This window comes from Ornithorhynchus anatinus, chromosome 3, assembly GCF_004115215.2.
Source record: "Ornithorhynchus anatinus isolate Pmale09 chromosome 3, mOrnAna1.pri.v4, whole genome shotgun sequence".
Classification (NCBI taxonomy): Eukaryota; Metazoa; Chordata; class Mammalia; order Monotremata; family Ornithorhynchidae; genus Ornithorhynchus; species Ornithorhynchus anatinus.
In genome coordinates, this window is record NC_041730.1 from 19823868 (window position 1) to 19844874 (window position 21007).

At 42.6% G+C, this 21007-nt stretch overlaps 3 protein-coding genes and 1 non-coding gene across 4 annotated transcripts; all 4 read left to right on the forward strand.

The window, feature by feature from the left end:
• Positions 1 to 6280: 6280 nt before the first annotated feature.
• On the forward strand, positions 6281 to 7222 carry LOC100084233 (olfactory receptor 10A7-like). Its single transcript, XM_029059066.1, has one exon. It carries the CDS (start codon positions 6281 to 6283, stop codon positions 7220 to 7222), a length of 942 nt encoding a protein of 313 aa, XP_028914899.1.
• Positions 7223 to 11823: 4601 nt separating this feature from the next.
• On the forward strand, positions 11824 to 11963 carry LOC114810914. The gene has a single exon (XR_003758603.1). It is a non-coding gene; the product is annotated as a small nucleolar RNA SNORA7 (small nucleolar RNA).
• Positions 11964 to 13116: 1153 nt separating this feature from the next.
• On the forward strand, positions 13117 to 14119 carry LOC100084221 (olfactory receptor 5M10-like). Its single transcript, XM_001514680.4, has one exon. The coding sequence runs from the start codon at positions 13117 to 13119 to the stop codon at positions 14080 to 14082; it is 966 nt and encodes a 321-aa protein (XP_001514730.3). The 3' UTR covers positions 14083 to 14119.
• Positions 14120 to 19654: 5535 nt separating this feature from the next.
• LOC100082308 (olfactory receptor 1030-like) lies at positions 19655 to 20593 on the forward strand. Its single transcript, XM_001521822.2, has one exon. It carries the CDS (start codon positions 19655 to 19657, stop codon positions 20591 to 20593), a length of 939 nt encoding a protein of 312 aa, XP_001521872.2.
• Positions 20594 to 21007: the final 414 nt, after the last annotated feature.

A 21007-nucleotide genomic window follows, 5' to 3' on the forward strand; every position in this document is an offset into this window, starting at 1 on the left:
GCTCAATACTATGAACTGCTGCAAATACAAGATGGAGAGCTATAATAACTTATTTTTATAGTTTTTGATGGTAATTGTTAAGTGCTTACAATGTGCCAGGCACTGAACTAAACACTGGACTAGATACAATCAGGTTGTATCAAGCTAATCAGGATGAGGCACAGTCTATGTCCCACATGGAGTTCATAGTTTTAATCCCCATTTTACAGATGAGGTAACTGAGGCAGAGGGAAGTTAAGTGATTTGCCCAGCGTCATAAAGCAGACAGGTGGTGGATCCAGGGCTACCAACCAGTTCCTTCTGACTCCCAGGCCCATGTTTTATCCATTAGAGCACACAACTTTTCACTTTATTTACCACTGTATTTTCCTTTTGGGTCAGTGTTACGTCCCAGTAGAGGCAATTAGGGACAAGGGGGTTCGTGGCTCGGATTTACCGAGGAAACAAGCCACTATATTCAGTAGTCCAGTAAGGAAACATTTATTAGTGAACAGAAAACATTAATAGTAAAGGACTCTAAAGCCCATGTTTTATTCATTAGAGCAACACAACTTCTCACTTTATTTACCACTGTGAATCCAGACCTGGCCAGATTCTATATCTTTGCACTTTCCTCGTGCTGAGTACACAGTGTCTGCACATAGTAAGTGCTCAATAAATACTATTGAATGAATTGTAAGTGGGGAATAAATGTCGTTAATAAACAAGTGATTGTATCTACAGCTAAAGGAATAAACTGAGACTCATTCATCAGTCAACATGTGGATGCCAGATTATTTTTCACAAATGAGATGAGTTAATGACTGGTGGCATGGCTTATCAATAATGGGTTCAAAAAGCTAAAACTAATTAAATACATAAGGATTTTTTTTCGGGAAAACCTCCGAGTTCATTATGCTGGAGAAGTTAAGAAACTTGATCATTTCTGAACTGTGGAAATGTTTAAGATGACAGTAGTCACAATTTTTTCTGAAACAATTGGGGTATTTGTTAAGCATGTACTATGTTCCAGGTACTGTACTAAGTGCTAGGGTAAATACGAGATAATTGCGGTGGACACAATCATGGTCCCATATGTGGATCACAGTCTTAATTCCCATTTTACAGATGAGATACTTGAGGGCACAGAGCAGTGAAATAACTTGCTCCAGTTCACACAGCAGACAAGTGGTGGAGTTGAGATTAGAACCCAGGTCTTTGACTTCCAAGCCCATGGTCTTTCCACTTGGCCACGCTTCTTCTCATAATTTCTCAGAATTTCACTTTGAAAACAATTAGGAAAGTCATTTGCCGATATGACCTTCAGAGACGTATGAAGTCCTGCCAATTGAAAAACCTCTGCAGTTGGGTAAAATCAAATCTTCCGAACTATGGCGAAGTATGGCCCTTTCAATATTTGTGGATATTGAAGTGGATGGCTGAATCAGCATGGTCTAGTAGATAGAACACGGGCCTGGGAGTCAGAAGGATTTAGGCTCTAAGCCTGTGTCTGCCCCTTGTCTGCTTTGTGATCTTGGGCAAATCACTTAACTTCTTTGTGCCTCAGTTACCTTATCTGTAAAATGGGGATTAAGACTGTGATCCCCAGGAGCGACATGGATTGTGTCTAACCTGGTTAGCTTGTATCTACGCCAGTGCTTAATACAGTGCCTGGCACATAGTAAGCGCTAAACAAATGCCACAATATTATTATTATACTCTGGAAGCATCTTGAGGGTAGTGACTGTTTCTACCAAATCCACTGTATGGTCTTCTCCAAAACACCAAGTATAGTTTTCTTCCCACAGTAAGTGCTCAGTAAATATCACTGATTGATCAACTTATTGCTATGCCACCCCACAAAATAGTATTGATCAGAAATGGACTGAATGTCTCACTGGATTCTGGCCTGAACATCTTTTGGGTTATTTGAAGATACTGGTTGCTTCCATTAGCCCCTCATGATAGAAATGGAGATGTCAGAAAGTCAGTAACACATGGTAAAGAATGAATAATCAGCACAGTCTTTCTCATTTTTCCATGAGTTTAAGGGAGATGATGTCCAGGAAAGCCAAGTTGGAGTACCTGATAATTAACAAGAACACCAGAGAAACTTAGAATTATTAATAATGTTGGTATTTGTTAAGCACTTACTATGTGCAGAGCACTGTTCTAAGTGCTGGGGTAGATACAGGGTCATCAGGTTGTCCCACGTGGGACTCACAGTTTTAATCCCCATTTTACAGATGAGGTAACTGAGGCACAGAGAAGTTAAGTGACCTGCCCACAGTCACCCAGCTGACAAGTGGCGGAGCTGGAATTGGAACCCATGACCTCTGACTCCCAAGCCCATGCTCTTTCCACGAAGAGAGTTGCCTTCTCTAATTCTAAATGGACCCATAATCCTGACTCTTCTGGAGATGCTTTAAACAACTTGTGAATTATTTAGGGCAATTCTAGGTCCCAAACTCCATCCCCTGAATGTAAAAGAATGAAAGGTTGAAGCTGAAAGGGATTGAAATTTCCTTCCTTTTTCTGTCATATATATCATTATTAGAGTTCACTCTGTAGTCAAACTTCTTAAATATTCATTTAATGATCTCCTTTAACGAAGGCAATTTTTAAGTTCTAATGGCTTATTGGTCAAATTTGGTAGTCAAATAAAACAGGCTAAAATAACTATCAAAAGGATGTTCAAAGACACTTTTTCTAAGAGATTCAAAAAGGTTATGGAGAGCTCTCATGTTTGGACATTTCATTTTGATTTGTATTTTTTCCCAGTTGAATGAGGACACTAGACACCAATTCCTTGTTATATAGGAACAGCATTTGTGAAAGAAGAAATGGGTCATCAGCCTATGAAGTATACAAAACACGAACACAGTTCCATCAGGAAACAGGGACACAGTCCCATCAGGACTTCCCTTGAGAACCTGTGGGAAATTTGCCTTGTCTCCTGGGGATTTTATTGTGGCAGATGTAACTGAGTTCTGTAGTGTGTAGAAAATAGCTTATTTTAGAAATTGGACAACATCATGATAGTGTCGCAGATTTGGGAAATTTAGATTTAAAGTGTTTCAAGCGTTAAGGTTGTTTCTCGCATTATTCAAGCTTTTCTTTCTCAGCTTCTTTCTAAGTGTGGGAATCCCTCAAGGCTCATTTCTGGGTCCCCGTCTATTTTCCATCTACATTCACTCCCTTGGAGAACTCATTCGCTCCCATGGCTTCAACTATCCCCGCTTCCTGGATGATTTCCAAATCTATCCCTCCAGCCTCTTCTCTGCAGTCTCACATTTCCTCTTGGCTTCAGGACATCTTGACTTGTATGTATGGCCCACCCAAACCCCACACTTAGCTTGTCCAAAACTGAACTCTTCCTCCCACCTAAACCCTGTCTTCCCCTGAATTTCCTGTCACTGTAGACAGTACCACTCTCCTTTCTGTCTCAAAGGTCCATAATGATAGATATTGTCCTCAATTCATCTGTCTACATATTTTATCCATCACCAAATCCTGTCGGTTCAACCTTTCATTCAATAGTATTTATTGAGTGCTTACTATGTGCAGAGCACTGTACTAAGCGCTTGGAATGAACAAGTCAGCAACAGAGAGAGACAGTCCCTGCCGTTTGACGGGCTTACACAGTACTGTTAAAAATCTACCCTTCCCACTCCATCTAAACTGCTTCTATGGTGATCCAAGCACTTATTCTATCCCACCTTGACTATTGCAGTACTCTTTCTACTTCAGTCTATTACTTCCATCTTTACTGTCAAGAGTGCTGCTTGGATTATTTTTCTAAAAATAACTTTGTGATTTTCCACTGCCGAGAAATCTCCAATCCAACTCCACAATAATAATAATAATAATAATAATGTTGGTATTTGTTAAGCGCTTACTATGTGCCGAGCACTGTTCTAAGCGCTGGGGTAGACATAGGGAAATCAGGTTGTCCCACGTGGGGCTCACAGTCTTAATCCCCATTTTACAGATGAGGGAACTGAGGCACAGAGAAGTTAAGTGACTTGCCCACAGTCACACAGCCGACAAGTGGCAGAGCTGGGATTCGAACTCATGAGCCCTGACTCCAAAGCCCGTGCTCTTTCCACTGAGCCACGCTGCTTCTCGATTGTTGGGTTTAAACCCACAACAATTGTTGGGTTTAAAGCACTCGATCAGCTTGCCCCCTCCTATCTTACCTCAATCAAATCGGTGATATTTACTGAGCTCTTACTGTGTGCAAAACACTTTACTAAGAGCTTGGGAGAGTACACTATGATAGAGTTAGTAGACATGTTCCCTGCCCACAAGGAGCCAGCATCTAGAGGGGGAGGTGGACATTAGGATAAGTTATGAATATGTGCAGAAATGCTTGGGGCTGAGGGTGAGTTGAATGTCAAGGGGTTAAAGGGTTAGCCCTTTACTTACTTACTGATTTTCTACTACAACCCAACCTGCATGTTTCACTCCTCCAATACCAACCCACTCACTCTACCTTGAACTCTATCTTGCTGCCGACCCCTTGCCCATAACCTCCCTCTGGACTGGAACTCCCTCCCCTTCCTATATGACTGACCACCACTTTCTCCACCTTCCAAGCCTCATTCAAATCACATCTTCTCCAGAGGCCTTTCCTGACTAAGCCCTCTATTTCCCTTCTTCCTCTCCTTTCTGTGTCGCTCATGAACTTGGATCGTACCCTTCCTTTAAGGACTTGATATTCCACTCTACTTTCAACCTCACAACACTTACAGACATATCCATAAGATGTTTTAATGTCTTCCCTTTTGGGAAGGGAGCATGTCTACCAATCTTGTAGTATTGTACTCTACCAAGTGCTTAGTACAGTGCTCTGCACACAGTATGTACCCAATAAATGCCATTTATTGATCAATCTTGACAACCTGTGAGCCTTCTCAAACTAGTTTGCAGGTTGTAGCTCCTCATGCAAAATGAGCTGGAAGGTGAGATGGTTATCTACCTATTTCAGAATGAAATGCTTTTTTTTTTTTTTTTGCATTGGATTACTTGACTAAATGCACTGTATAATTTCTTCATTCACTACTTCAATTTGCAGATGTTGTTACATTCACAGAGGAGTGGTGTACATTCCAGAGACACTTAATCAACATCACCATGGGTTTTGTGGGTGCGGTTGAAATTTCCCTCTGCCTTGAGGGTTCAGAAGTTGAAAGTTACACAGAACCAGATGGACTTTTTTTTGTCCTTTGATTCCCTTCCATCACCCATTTAAACTTTCATGTGAATATTATTCTATTGGTTCGTCATTCAGTGATGCATTAATTGCTTCATTTTTCATTATGTTTCTTCTTATACTATTTTATTTGTTGTATATTTGGCAATTTGTGTCCACTTGTTTTCATGATTGTATTTCAAGTTAATTGAGTGTAGCGAATATGCCTCTTGCCCCTATGGCATATTCCCAAAATCTTACTACAGGGCTCTGCACACAGAATGAGTTCAATAAATGCAGTTGATGATGGTGATATCAGGACAGATGTAATAATAATGAAAGTATTGGAGCAAAGCTTCTGGACCACTGCTTGTGTGATTCTGTTGAGGATCCTGGACAGAGAAGAATTTAGAGCTATTGAGAATCCTCAGCGGATTTCAATCCCATTAATTCCATCCAAAATGAAGAAATCAGTCAGAAAATAGAGTCCAACTCCTCCCACAAAGGGAGTTGTGATAAAGTCACAGAAGGATGAATTCTTTCAGCTCTTCTCTACAATTCCCAAACCTGCTTCCTGTGTTTGGTTTTGGAAAAATGGTTATAATAATTCTATTTGTTGGGTTTCCACTACATGCCATGTACTGAATTCAGCATTCTCCCTATCTAGCCTTAACAACTTTATACTCTAATGGGGGAAATAGATATAAAAGTGTCTAAAATAGGGTAACCCTAACCTTAATTTTTTTTTTCTCTTCATACATGAGTTTGGGAAGAGGAGCATCAACTCTTCCAATAGGAACCCTTGTATTTGCACAAGTATATCTGCTGTTTCTCGTATTCTTCCTTGCAATATGCTTGATGTTACATGTTCTATGTATTCAGTCAAATTTGATGTTCTGTTCTTGACAGGAAAGCACTTCCCCTAAAATGGAGAAACCCAAATAAGAGCCCTTTTTTTGACTAAACAACCATCTTTGTTATTTGGAAGTTAGACCGTATCCTTTCTCATTCTCTTTGTTTGCTACACACTAATGTGTTAGTTGTTGCATTTCCCCTTCAGCTAATTGGAATTCAAAATTTTTATTTCCAGGGAAACTAGGTGGCAAAATGAAGAAGGAAAACTTTACATACATTACTGAATTTATTTTTCTGGGACTCTCTGTCCAGCCAAGGGTCCAGCTTATGCTTTTCATCATTTTCTTGTTCTTCTACCTGCTAACATTGGCTGGAAATGTTGTCATAATTACTGTGATCTGCATGGAACCCCAACTTCAAACCCCAATGTACTTCTTCCTTGCCAATCTCTCCTTCCTGGACATCTGTTACACTTCCACCAATGTTCCTCAAATGCTTTCCAACCTGGTGGGGGAAAGAAAGACCATCTCATTCACCAGATGTGCCACCCAGATGTATTTCTCCCTCTCCTTTGGGATGATCGAATGCATTCTTCTTGGGGTCATGGCTTACGATCGGTACGTGGCCATATGCCATCCACTGCATTACACCGTTATCATGAACAGAGCGATGTGTGTCCAGCTGGGAATGACCTCCTGGATCAGCAGCTTTCTGAGCTCCCTGGTGATCAATGCCCTCACCTCGAGCTTGCCCTACTGCGGGCCCAATGTAGTAAACCATTTTTTCTGTGAAGTGCCGACGGTCTTGAGGCTGGCGTGTACAGACACTACCCTCCCGGAAATGGTGGTGTTTGTCTTCAGCATCATCATAGTCTTCATTCCTTTTCTCCTCATCGTGGTCTCCTATGCCCACATCCTCCTGTCCGTCCTCAGGAGACAGTCCACCACGGGGAGACGCAGGGCCTTTTCGACGTGTGTTTCTCACCTGACCGTGGTGGCCCTCTTCTATGGGACGGCTATCTTCGTGTACATGCGACCTCAGTCTGGTGCCTCTCAGGCCAGTGGAAAGGTCATTGCGTTAGTCTACACGGTAATCACACCCATGCTCAACCCCCTGATCTACAGCCTGAGAAACCAGGAAGTGAAAGGAGCTCTGAGGAAAGTCATCGACAGACAGAAGACACCAGAATGTTAGTCGACGAGTGGTGTTTACTGGGTGAGGAGCACTGAACTCAAAACTTGGGAGAGAACCATAAGATAGAGTTGATAAAAAATGACCTCTGTCCTCAAGGAGATGACAATCTTGTGGGTAAAGCTCTTTCTGTGGTGATTTTCATGCAGACGTGATGTAGCGAGTCTCAGTGAATTAAGCGCATAACTGCTCTTCTCATTCAAAGGAGAGGCCAGTGACAGTGAAATTCACCAATGAGTAGTTATGTGGCTGAAAAGACAACGCAGCTCGCAAAGTCAAGACCATGATATGCCCACCCAAAAATGTTTCTTCACCTTGCAGTGGAAGGAAATGAAGGGGCTGTTAATGGTTAGCCATGTTCAGTCACAATCTTTCTGGTCGACTCATGGCAAGTCCCTTCACCTTCCTGAGTTTCCATTTCATTATTTCAGAGGAAACTCACCCAAGGATGCTAGTTGTTTCTAGGAAGTGCTGCAGCCAGAACCTTGGCAGTAGCCACCACTCCTTCACTTGGGGTCTGCCTGGGCCATTTGAAAGCATCAGGAAGATTGCAAGACATTAGCAAGGCAACAGTGAGGGGAAATGACTGGTTTGGGAGCTCTAATCCATCTCTTAAAAAGGGCAGCCTGTCTAAAGGAGAAATAATTTCCTGAAACTCAATCAGAGTAACTATGCAGGGAAATGCGCACCAACTCTGTTGTATTGTACTCCTTCAAGCTCTTAGTACAGTGCTCTGCACATGGTTAGTACTCAGTAAATACCACCAAAAACTATATATTTATATTAATGTCTGCCTCCCCCTTTATACTATAAGCTCGTTGTGGGCAGAGAACATCTGCCAACTCTGTTGTAATTCCCAAGCGCTGAGCTCGGTGGTCTGCACACAATAAGTGCTCAGTAAATACCACTGATGATGAGACTGGCGATTGATTGATTGGTAGAGAGAGAGACTTTTCTGGTTTAGGAATAAATTTCCAGGAATAAATAAACCCAGCAACCAAAAAAGAACTTACTGGAAAATTCATATTTTGCAGTTTTAAGCTAAATCAAAAAGTAAATTAAAACCTAATCTTTAATAAGTTCCTATTTTAGATTTTTATGAGTCTTTTACTTTTAAGATGATGCAGCACTGCCATCAAATCTTAGGAATTAAATTTATTAAGCATCTTCATGCTCTAGTTAAAAGCAACAACAGGAATAACCCAATCATTCATTCATTCAATCAATTGTATTTATCGAGCACTTACTGTATGCAGAGCACTTGGAATGCACAATTTGACAACAGAGACAATCCCTGCCCAACAACAGGCTCACAGTCTAAAAGAGGGAGGCAGACAGAAAAACAAAACAAGTAGTCAGGCATCAATACCATCAAAATAGATAAATAGAATCATGGATATATATACACATCATTAATCAAATGAATAGACTTATAAATAATATATACAGATATGCACTAGTGCTGTGGGGAGGGAGGAGGGCAGAGGGAAAGGGAGGGCTCAGTCCGGGAAGGCCTCCTGGAGAAGGTGAACTCTGAGTAGGGCTTTGAAGAAGGGAAGAGAGTTAGTTTGGCGGATGTGAGGAGAGAGCACGTTCCAGGTCAGTGGTAGGACGTGGCCAGGGGTCGATGCTGGGCAGGCAAGAACGAGGCAGAGTGAGGAGGTTAGCGGCAGAAGAATGGAGTATACGGGGTGGGCTGTGGAGGGAGAGAAGGGAGGTGAGGTAGGAGGGGGCAAGGGGATGGAGAGCTTTGAAGCCAAGAGTGAGGAGTTTTTGCTTCATGTGAAGGTGGATAGGCAATATGAAGTAGTTATATGAACCTGATATTTGGTAAAATTAAAGGTAGTGGGGCAATGCCAACCCACCCACACAGGGACACTTTTATTGTGCAACTCATTAGAGACATCGTGAACATCTGGGTGCTTTTAAGGGGCACACAATATGTCAGTGACTTACTGAGCTATGATCTGCACAAAAAATGTTAGGTTTTGGGTGATCTCTTTTGTTTGTTTTCCCTGACCAATACCGTGTGGGATGGCTAGCTGCAGCTATGGTGAGAGATAGGTGGAGGAGAGAGGACGGTCCCATGCTACCTGATTCCCTCATTCATTATTCAACCGTATTTATTGAGCCCTTACTGTGTGCAGAGCACTGTACTAAGTGCTTGGAAAGTACAGTTCCCTCCCCCTCTATTCTAGCTCTGCTGAAGTCGAGTTTTATTACATTTGGGAAAGTGCATAGTCACCTAGATGGGCTGATTTGAAGGTGGTCAGATTTTGAGGAATTGGTCAAATAGGAGGGACACTGTCCAAAATGCCTTGACTTCACAACACCCCTGTGCACTTGCTCTGAGTGTCCCATCTACAGGTAGCCTCCCTTGGAACCAAGGCCCCTGGGATGGCCCCCAACCTCCCCAGCTCCACAGCCAATAAGAGAAATAATTGGGATAGATAGTAGGTTTGTCATCCAACCTAGCTCCCAGACTACTCCTCTGTGTCTAGCACTATGGAGAAACCCTATCTGGATCCTGGATTTGACCTCTACTGGTTCCTGATGGACTAGGGCAGGTACAGAGCCTTGAGGAGAATGGGTGGCTGTGGGATCCAGGGAATACTGATCGTCCAGCAACTTGAATACTCTGGGACAACTCTCTAGTCTATTAATTTTCAGCCAAAATTCGAGTGCTACCTTGTCTTCCTTTGGTTCGAGAGGATGATAAGGCAAGGGTTGGTTGTACCAGCTTCCAAATGCAGAAAAACTCAATTTCATTAGCTTAAGTTCCATCCACATTTGCACAATCACCTCCAACTTTCCCACCTAGGGAAACTACATACATGAACAGTTGGCACTGTTGAGAAGTAGCATGGTGTAGTGATAGATCACAGGTCTGGGAAGCAGAAGTTCATGGATTCTAATCCCCTCTCTGCCACTTGTCTGGCGGGTGACCTTGGGCAAGTCACTTCACGTCTCTGTGCCTCAGTTACCTCATCTATAAAGTGGGGATTGAGACCGTGAGCCCCATATGAGACAGAGACTGTGGCCGACCCAGTTTGCGGTAGAAGCAGCGTGGGCTAGTGGAAAGGGCACGAGCTTGGAAGTCAGGGGTCATGGGTTCTAATTCCGCCCCCCACATGTTGGCTGTGTGATCTTGGGCAAGTCCCTTCACTTCTCTGTGCCTCAGTTACCACAACTGGAATTTGGGGATGAAGACTGTGAGCCCCATGAGAGACAGGAACTTGCCTCATCTGACTACCTTGTAACTACCCCAGCACTTACAACAGTATTTGTCACACAGTAGATGCTTAACAAATGCCACAGTTATTATTATAATTATTATCATGCATATGTGGAGGTGTAAATGCATTCTGTAGAGAAAATCAATCAATAAATCACTGGTATTTATTGAGCGCTTATTATGTGCAGAGCACTGTAGTAAACACTCGGGTGCTTCTACCACAGATCCGGTTGGACCCAGTCTCTGTCCCAAATGGGGCTCAAGTCTCAATCCCCCTTTTACAGATGAGGTAACTGAGGCACAGAGAAGTTAAGTGACTTGCCCAAGGTCACCCACCAGACAATGCAACAGAATTAACTGGCATGTTGCCTTATCAAAAGAGCTTACAGTCCAGACAAATGTTTGAATTATAGTTGTCAAGTGTCCCACTTCATATTCCAGGCTCATGGGCAAATGGGCCTCAGAATGATTGTAATCTGGTGAGAAGTGGGATCAGAAGCTTGAGTCTAGTCAATGTCAATGCCGAGGAAAAAAACCCTGTCTGTGACCTTGAAAGCATAATGAACATCCCTCTGGTGCTAGTTTACTGTGAGTAAGGGAGTATGGGGCAGGAATCTGGCTTAATTATTTTTTCCCAGGGACAATACATCTCAAAGATGCTTCCAGAAGAGTAGCATTGTAATTGCTTCTTCTGGGCGTGTTTGAGAAATACTTCAGGGAAAACATTCTAGAGGAAAAAATAGATATAAATCACCTGCCTTCCTGGCACTGTGGTGTTATTTATAACACGGCTCTACTGTCAGAGGTAGATAATTCACTATATTTGCTACTTAAATTTCCTTTTTCTGCCAAATTCACATATTGGTTCTTCCTAAATTGTCAATGTTGAGATTCCTAAGGCTTGGTTGTGAGGTGTTCTTTGTAATCCTTTGGTCGTTGGGCTTTTTAATGCCAGGAAGAAGGAGGCTGGAATGGAGCTTGCTGCTGTGAGGTAAGCCCAAGCCACACTAGGACAAGTCTGCTATTTCCAGACAAACAGATGTACAAATGTAGAAGGGATGTTGTTATTAAATCTAGGTTGCTGAATCATTAGGCAATCAGAAACATGATGACAAAAGAGAAATTCAGTTTTTAATCTCATTGCCTCCATTTGTAGAGGCCCTGAAACAGTTTTTTGAGGACTTTATGAATTTTGTGGCAGGATTTAAAACTATCCATTTGTGGAAGGTTTAGCTACTGGGCCATCTGGAAACAACTCAACACGTTTAGAGGACTTCTTTCAATCATGGTCAGTACTGTGATTCAGAGGACCTTGGATGGCCATTTTGATGTATTTGGTTGGAAAATGAATACACCTCAGGTATTTCAACCCCTCTCAGGATCTCACCTGGAGAGTTTCCAGTACTCTGCATCAGTCTTGGCTACGGGAGGGAGAGTCAAGCAGAGGCCTGCCCATTCGATTTCTAGCTTGGGCAGTGGCTAGCGAGTGGAAGGCAATCTGCAACAAGTCAAAACTCACCCATGCTGGGCAGCAGTGGCATGGGAGAGAGTCGGTCGAAGGAGAAGACTCGAGTTTACTGAATAGAAAGCAGTGATGATAAACCACTTCCGTATTTTTACCAAGAAAACTCTTCGGATACACTACCAGTGAAGAAGCGTGGCTCAGGGGAAAGAGCACGGGCTTTGGAGTCAGAGGTCATGGGTTTGAATCCCAGCTCTGCCACTTGTCAGAGCCTTAACTTCTCTGTGCCTCAGTTACCTCATCTGTAAAATGGGGATTAAGACTGTGAGCCCCACGTGGGACAACCTGATTCCCCTGTGTCTACCCCAGCGCTTAGAACAGTGCTCTGCACATAGTAAGCACTTAACAAATACCAACATTTTTTTTTTTTGCCAGAAAGATTGCAGATGGAGAGCGGGGCATTCTGGGAGAGATGTGTCCGGGGTGTTGCTGTGGGTTGGAAATGACTCGACGACATAATGCAAGGTATTCCAATATATTTTTATTCTGAAAATTAGTTAAAATTGCCAAGTTCATTGGCTTTAGAAAGATATGCAAAATAAATCAGCTCCAGGTATACCTCTAGTCAGCTTTTTCTTAATAATTTGAAACCATGTCTCCATTCTGATCATTTTAGCAGAGAGGAAAGCATTATTTAATAATCAAACCCATTTGTTAGTCTGTAAAGTGGGAAGTCTGCATATTCAAATGGGTTGGGTTCAAGTTACCTCTAAAATTTGGGTTTCTAAGATGGCATTTGACCCTTGTGATCTTATGGGCATCAAATGAAATCCCTGTGATGCTCATTTATCTTCCATGCTGCATCTAAATGTTATTTATTAAATAAGGATCTGAGCCAGCTATCAAGTTTTATCTTGAATTTTATGAAGTTTTGAGAATGGGCTTTCAGGTCGTGGCTTCGGAATGAAATGAGGAAATATCATTTTCTTACTGAATCACTTTACGAGTGAAAAGATTAAAAATAGCATAAGGTGATGTGAATATGCAGGCCTTTATGTGTGTACTAGAGAGAGATAGACCATCCCACATGTGCGTATTAGCAGTCAAGTGGAAGAAAGCAATTTAAACCCGAGAAAAGATCCTTCTCATCTTCTATTGTAATCTCTCTCTATCTCAGTTAGCAAAGCAGATGATGAGGAAATGCTTCCTCAAAATCACACTACTGGATTGGAATTTGTTCTCCTGGGACTGTCATCAGAGCCAGAGCTGCAGGTCATCCTCTTTGTGGTCTTCCTGTTGATCTACCTCGTCACTCTGGTAGGGAACCTGGGGCTGATCCTTCTAATCAAGACCGACTCCCTACTACACACTCCCATGTACTTTTTCGTCAGCCATCTCTCCTTGGTCGATCTGTGTTATTCTACCAATCTCTCCCCTCAGATGCTGGTGCATTTCTTATCAGAGAAGAAGACCATTTCTGCTGCTGGATGCTTTATACAGTGCCTAGTTTTCATTGGCCTTGTGATTACCGAGTTTTATATCCTGGCTGCAATGGCTATCGATCGGTTTGTGGCTATCTGTTACCCTCTACAATACGGCAGGAAGATGTCCAAGAATGCCTGCCTTTTCCTGGTCGCTGTTCCCTATACCTTCGGCCTCCTGAATGGCCTTTCCCAGACAGTACTGACCTTCCACTTATCTTTCTGTAGCTCCAGGACAATCAATCATTTCTACTGTGCTGATCCACCCCTCATCGTGCTGTCCTGCTCAGATACCTCTATCAAAGAAATGGCAATGTTTATAGTTGCTGGCTTCACTCTATCTAGCTCCCTCCTAATAATTCTCACATCGTACATTTTTATTCTTGCTGCCATCTTGCGGATCCGTTCTGCCGAAGGAAGGCGCCGAGCCTTCTCCACCTGTGGCTCCCACGTGACAGCTGTCGTTGTATTTTATGGGACGCTTTTTGGTATGTATCTAAGGCGGCCTTCGAAGCAGTCTCTAGAGGAGTCAAAAATCACGGCTGTCTTTTATTCCTTTGTGAGTCCCATGTTAAACCCCTTGATCTACAGCCTGAGGAACAAGGATGTGATCAGTGCCCTGAAGAAAGTAACCAGGAGAAAATTGCTTAATCATATGGCAGGCTCTATGTCTGCCATTTTCTAATAATTCAGGAATGCAAGAGCAAAAAAATAAAACTTGTTTACCCTTTCCAGCCTGACCTTTCTCTTGTCTCACTTTCTCTTATAAATAACAGGGGAATGGTCCTTTTTTGACATCTCAGTGTCCCTCTTCTGAATGCTGCATTCCTGAGCATGGGGGAAGGAAATGATGTTGTCCATAGATCGTAAATACTCCTACCCATAGACCATATAGAATTCTTTCATCCAGTTTTAAATGTCATTGTATTTCAGCTAAATCATAGGATTGAGCTAGATGTATTTTCATTGTTCCAGGCCAACAAAACTTCTCTAACAGTCAAATAAGTTTCCTAGGCAAGCCCTAACTTCAGCAAACATCTTTTCAAAGGGACCAGAGACATTACCTGCTGTGGTGCAGATGCACTTTATATAACTGTTGAAGGAAAATGGGCCAAGCAACAGATCCCCGTCATGAGCGCGACTGCTGACCCACTTCTTTAGGCTAACTCTTGGTAACATAGCACGACCCCCTGGACCCACTTCTTGAAATTAACTCATTTTAACATTAACTCTACTCCTAATCTACTTCCTAAACTAAATCTCTTTACAATAGACCCCCCCACCCCCAGCCTACTGTTTATCACATCCTGCCAAGGTGGAGGGATCCCTGGCTTAGCAATCAGAGATGAAAGGAAAAACGGAGAAGAAAAGAAAATTCACTGTCATCCCAAATTGCCCAAATGGAGCAAAGTTTTTGGTTAGTAATAGAGTCGGGCATACCCGGAAGAAGCTCGATGTCATGGTCAATAATTACAGTATAAGAGAAGGGGAAAACGAGACCCATGTTGCCGCTCGCTGTCATCCAAAGGACAGGCAGGGACAGCACAAGCCCAAGAAGCTTCTTAAGCCGGGGATGTCCCAGCCTGGTCCGCCTCATTATGGACCGGAGCTTCAAACGAGACTGATCATCTCCGTGGTAGGAGAACTCTACACCTGGATTGGGCGGGGGACAGTTTGTTGCTATATAGCTGAGTCTGATTTCCTGTTGATTGCTTGCTGTATATTAAAATACCTAGTTTCTAACTAAGTTGCAGTAATCATTCCTTTGGCAGCTTGAACACACGAACCCTCTAATATAATCCTGGGTACCGAGTTGGCCACTGGTGACCTGACAATAATATTAGTTGATTTTATGGTGCGCCCAGTGAATTGGGCCTGTGAGTGTTTTTACAGTGTGGTGTTCTGACATAGCAGAAACCTTTGATTGCAGAATCCACTCACAAGCAATTTTCAGACCTAGACAGCCTGGCCATTTAAGAGGAAGACCTCCCTAGAAGAATAATGCTATGCACTAGTACTAACTGTAGTATTTAAGTGCTTACTATGTGCCAAACATTACGCACTGGGGTAGATACAACACAATCAGATCAGGCACAGTGCCTGTCCCACATGGGGATCACAGCCTAAGTAGGAGGGAGAACGGCTATTTCATCCCCATTTTGCAAATAGTGAAACCGAGGCACAGAGAACTTAAGTAACTTGCCCAAGTTCACCCGGCAGGCAAATGGAAAGAGTCGAGATTACAATTTAGGTCATCTGGCTTCCAGGCCCATTCTCTTTCCAGGAGGCTTCTAGGAAATATTGGTGACCAGATGCTTCTGGAGAACCCCAGGAATCAAGAAACTGTATTGGTTGCGTGAGAAAGGTGACTGGATTAGTAGAGGGCCAAGATCACGTGGCTGGATAGTGTTGGCTTCCAGGAAGTGAAAATAGAAAGTCAGTTAGTTATTTGTATTTATTGAGCACTTACTTTATGCAGAGCACTGTACTAAGCATATGGGAGAGTACAATACAACAATTTAAGAGACATATTCCCTGTTCACATTGAGCTTACAGTCTAGAAGGGAGCTTACAGAGGGAGTTGGGGAATGGAGCGAGGAAAAAAAGGGAAGAGGTCCAGGTGGAAGGGCAAAGGAAAGAGGAAAGAGAAGAGGGAGGGACAGACTCTGTGGCCCAACTACTATTACTGTCTGCTGCTTTCTGCTGTGGGCCATTATCTGCCCCCACCGGCCACCACAGCCAAAGCCGCTGCTTTACAACAAGTAAATATCCAAGGCTTCTTTGTCTGGCTAGACATATTTCCTTACAAGAATGATATAGAGCACAATAATAGTGGGTAGTCAATCTATGGGAAAGTTGCCATAAACTATTTATTTTGAAGTGATCGGTTTGTACTGATTTATATTAATGATAATAATGTTGGTATTTGTTAAGTGCTTACTATGTGCAGAGCACTGTTCTAAGCGCTGGAGTAGATAGAGGGTAATCAGGTTGCCCCACGTGAGGCTCACAGTCTTCAGCCCCATTTTACAGATGAGGGAACTGAAGCCCAGAGAAGTGAAGTGGCTTGCCCACAGTCACACAGCTGACAAGTGGCAGAGCTGGGATTCAAACCCATGACCTCTGACTCCCAAGCCCGGGATCTTTCCACTGAGCCACGCTGATGTTAGGATCTTCAATAAGCAAGTTGTACTTCTTAGACCTTCTGGCTTCACTTTCATTCCCATCTACTACATGCTCATTTATTCTGCCATCCTTAGTATCCGTTCTGCTGAGGAGCAACAAGAAGCCTTCCCTACCTGTGGCTTCCATTTGACACTGGGTTACCAAGTTTCCTGGGATCATTTTCTGAATCACTGTTAGAGCTGCTCAACCTTTTTTGGGTCCGATATGGGTGGGATTGTGGATCCCACTTTGGCTTTTTCAATCTTATATGCACTCATAGGTGGACACCATCCATAGTGTCTTCAAATACAATTGATAGATCTTCTTCAAATACAAAGGACAATTATATAGAGTTGGAGTTAAAGAGTCCGATCAAGGGAAACATTTTTGCAGTTTTCTGTGACTTTCTATGTCTCAAATACGATTAACTGATTGATCTTCTTTAATCTCTCAGCCTGGAAGGCGTCATGGGCTCAGTGAAAGAGTAAGGGCCTTGGACGTCTCTGAGATCTTGAGCTAGTCACAACCGCTCTGGATCTCAGTTCCAACATCTGTAAAATGGGGATAAAATGCTTGGTTTCCCAACCTTTTAAACTGTGAGCCATCCACAGGAAAGGGATTATGTTTGTTCTGGTGATCTTCTACTTACCCCAGCACTAAACATGATGCGTTGACACTTGGTAAGTGCTTGAAGAAACATTATTATGTCTCTTTCTCTCTGTGCCTCTTTCTCATTCACACACACACAAAATCACATTAACATATGCTGCAAGTTTTAACATGTGTTTACTCCTCCATGCAAACGGTAACAAGACTTGACACGAGTCAAACATAATGAAATTCTGCAATTAGTTGCAGCAGCTTAGCTTTTTAAATCAACCGGATGAGACATTTTATCATGGGAAATTGGGAAATGAAGAGAAAGCATGGGGCTTATGTGAACCCCTTTCTTCGAAAAAGAAATTATGAATCATATCATTAATATTGCATCTCCAGAGCTGAATCAAACAGTAGCACTATAATTGCTTCCTCTGAGCGAAGTTGAGGAAAGCCTTAAGGATTTGGGTCCCCAAAGCACAGATCCAACTATAAACTGTGTCTACCAACCCCTCTCCTTGAGACAGCTCTGAGACACTTTTCTTCTTGCACAGGTAGGTCCAGCAATCCTAAACATTTGTACATCTAGATACATTTTTTCCGTTTTCTTTTTTGGTGCTGATTCAGAATAAGGCAGAAATGGTAGAATTGGTGACCTGATAAACCTGTGAATGGGATGTGGATGGAAACATGTTTTTATCTACTTAATTGGCTTCCCAAGGAAGTGACTGAAGTTAGTTTAAAACAAATCTATTTGTTTTAGACATTTGTTAAGTTTTTTACAGATAAACATGGATTACATTCAGAGGAATCTTCTACTCATTGCAATCCCAAGGAAATTCTGGTAAATGATATGCTTTCGGGTGGGGAAAAAATCTAAATATCGCTATTAATAAGTATTTTTACATAATCCTGTAGCCCTGTTTGGCACTAGATGGTCAACAATTTCCAGAACATGAATATGCTTCAGAATGTGTCTACCAATTCTGTTATATTGTATTCTCCCAAGGGCTTAGTACAGTGCTCTGCACACAATGGTCATACTCTACCATTGACTTTCCGCAGGATCTGAAGTGAGTGACTTAATCTCAGCTACTTGTCCCAGTTACCTTTAAAACTGAGCTGACCACAAAATTATCAGCCTAACTGGGATGCCTGCCCTGGCTGTGTCTCTGACTCTGCAGTGGGAGAGCAGTAGGGGTTGAGGAGAAAGGCAACTTCAATTAACAGAAACACTTGTAGGGAACCAAAATTACATATAAGCATCAAGTGCTCTGTACACAGTAAATCCTCTATAAATACCACTGATGGATTGAGGATGCTTGGAGTTTGTTTTGGACATTTCTCAGAAGCACTTGCTGTGGTAAGAAATCCAGACCACTGACTAGAACCATGGATCTACCATGGGGAGAGTATGGATTTTGTAGATTTTTCTTTGTAATTCTCCCCAGATATTTCACACATCGTAATCTGTAAACCAGCATCCTTCTACTCCACACAGGGATTGTAGTCTCCCTTTTCATATTTTGGTCTGTGGACTTGTTCCTCAATTCATTCATTCATTCAATCATATTTATTGAGCGCTTACTGTGTGCAAAGCACCATATTAAGCACTTGGAATGTACAATTAGACAATAAAGACAAACCCTGCCCAACAATGGGCTCACAGTCCTCAGTGGAATTAGATCATTCTTTCTCCTCCTAAACAGGGATGAGAATAGGGCTCACTATGCCTGTTTGAAATCAATTCATCTGTATGTGGCATTGCTGTAAACCTTATGGACCTGTTTCAAAAATTTATATTGTACAGTGGTGAAGGACAGCTTTGAGGTTAAACTGCTATTGCATATATTTACTCCTTTGTGATTCCTTTGTCCCTTAGATTTCCCAATTCACTGGCACAGCTTCTGAGATGATCATCATCTTGCTATCCTGCCAGGATTTTATTTTATTTCAGTTGATTCAGATTCCTGGAAATACCAGCAGATACTCTCCTGAGTCGTCTCTGAATCGAGGTCGTGCCATGTTACCTCCAAGAGGCCTTCCCCACCTAACCCAAGTAATCAATCCATTGTATTTATTGAGCACTTGCTGTGTTCAAAGCACACTGTGTGCAAACCCTTCATTTTTCCATCTAAACCCTCCTTTCTATGTCACCTACTCACTTGGGTATGTTCCCCTTAAGCACTTTGATATTCACCTCTCCCCCAGCCCCACTGTAGCTAGGTACATTCCCATCTGTAATAGTTTTTAAGGTCTGTCTCCCCCTCTCGTCGGCAAGCTCTTTGTGGGCAGGATCGTATTGTGTATTTTGTATTGTACTCTCCCAAGCATTTAGTAACCTGACTTGCACACAGTAACTGCACATTAAATGCTATTGATTGATTGAGAGAACTCCAAGAAGAGAGAGACAGGAGAAGGAAAGAAAGAGTCCTACTCATGTCTATTAATGGCCTTTTTTTTGTATTTTAGCTGATTAAATCTAAATGAGCAAAATGTCTAGTAGGAATCATACAGAAGTGACTGAATTTATTCTCCTGGGGCTGAAGGTTCAAGCGGAGCTGCGTCCTATCCTCTTTATAATGTTTCTGGCCATCTACCTCATCACCGTGGTGGGGAATGTCGGCATGATTGTTCTCATTCAAATCACTCCCAGACTGCACAATCCCATGTACTTTTTCCTCAGCCATCTCTCCTTCGTGGATCTATGCTATGCCACCAATATCTCCCCTCAGATGCTGGTGCATTTCTTATCAGAGAAGAAGACCATTTCCTTCACTGGTTGTTTCATTCAGTTTACTATTTTCATCTCTCTGGCCATCACCGAATACTACCTGCTAACGGTCATGGCTTACGACCGCTACGTGGCGATTTGCAGCCCACTGCTTTATGGCAGTAAAATGTCTAGGGGAGTTTGTGTCGGTCTGGTGATGGCTACCTATGTCTACGGCTTCCTTAACGGCTTGATCCAGACGGCGCTGATACTCCGTTTGTCGTTCTGCGGTTCTAATGAAGTCAACCACTTCTACTGCGCCGACCCTCCTCTCTTAGTCCTGTCTTGCTCCGATACCTTCGTCAAAGAGACCGCCATGTTTGTGGTTGCTGGTTTCAACCTCATCTGCTCTCTCTTGATCATTCTCATCTCCTACGGTTTCATCTTTGCTGCCATCCTGAGGATCCGTTCGGCTGAAGGGAGACTCAAAGCCTTCTCCACCTGTGGTTCCCACCTGACTGTTGTCACCATATTTTACGGGACTCTTCTCTGCATGCATCTAACACCCCCTACCGAGCGGTCGGTCGAACAGGGGAAAATCATTGCTGTCTTTTATATCTTTCTGTGCCCCATGTTGAACCCTTTCATATACATCATGAGGAATAATGATGTAAGAGATGTTATGAACAGCGTTCTCAAATTTCAGTTGCTGACCAAATAAAATTGCCCTTTCCTTTCCCTCCCACTTTCTCGAATCTTCTATCTGGTAGAGGCATTTGAGTTGAATTCCATTTCACATTGATAATATTTTTTAGTATTCCAAATCAATGATGATGATGTTTGTGGTATTCATTAAACACTCACTGTGTGTCAAGCATTATGAGAGATATAGCTCAATCGGATCAGACTCGGTCCCTCTGCCATTTGGGGCTCACGGTTGTAGGGAGAGAGGAAAAAAGGATTTAATCCCCATTTTACAGGTGAGAAAACTGAGGCACAGAGAAGCTAAGTAATTTGCCTAAGGTCACACTGAAGACAAATGGCAGAGCTGGAATTAGAACTCAGGTCTCCTGATTCCCAGTCCTGTGCTGTACGACTTCCCTCAATACCTCTAGAGGACTTAGTGGTAGCCACT

Excerpts from the sequence above, each read along its gene's own strand:
- LOC100084233 (XM_029059066.1), top strand. The coding sequence starts at position 6,281 with ATGAAGAAGGAAAACTTTACATACATTACTGAATTTATTTTTCTGGGA.
- LOC100082308 (XM_001521822.2), top strand. The coding sequence starts at position 19,655 with ATGTCTAGTAGGAATCATACAGAAGTGACTGAATTTATTCTCCTGGGG.
- LOC100084221 (XM_001514680.4), top strand. The coding sequence starts at position 13,117 with ATGCTTCCTCAAAATCACACTACTGGATTGGAATTTGTTCTCCTGGGA.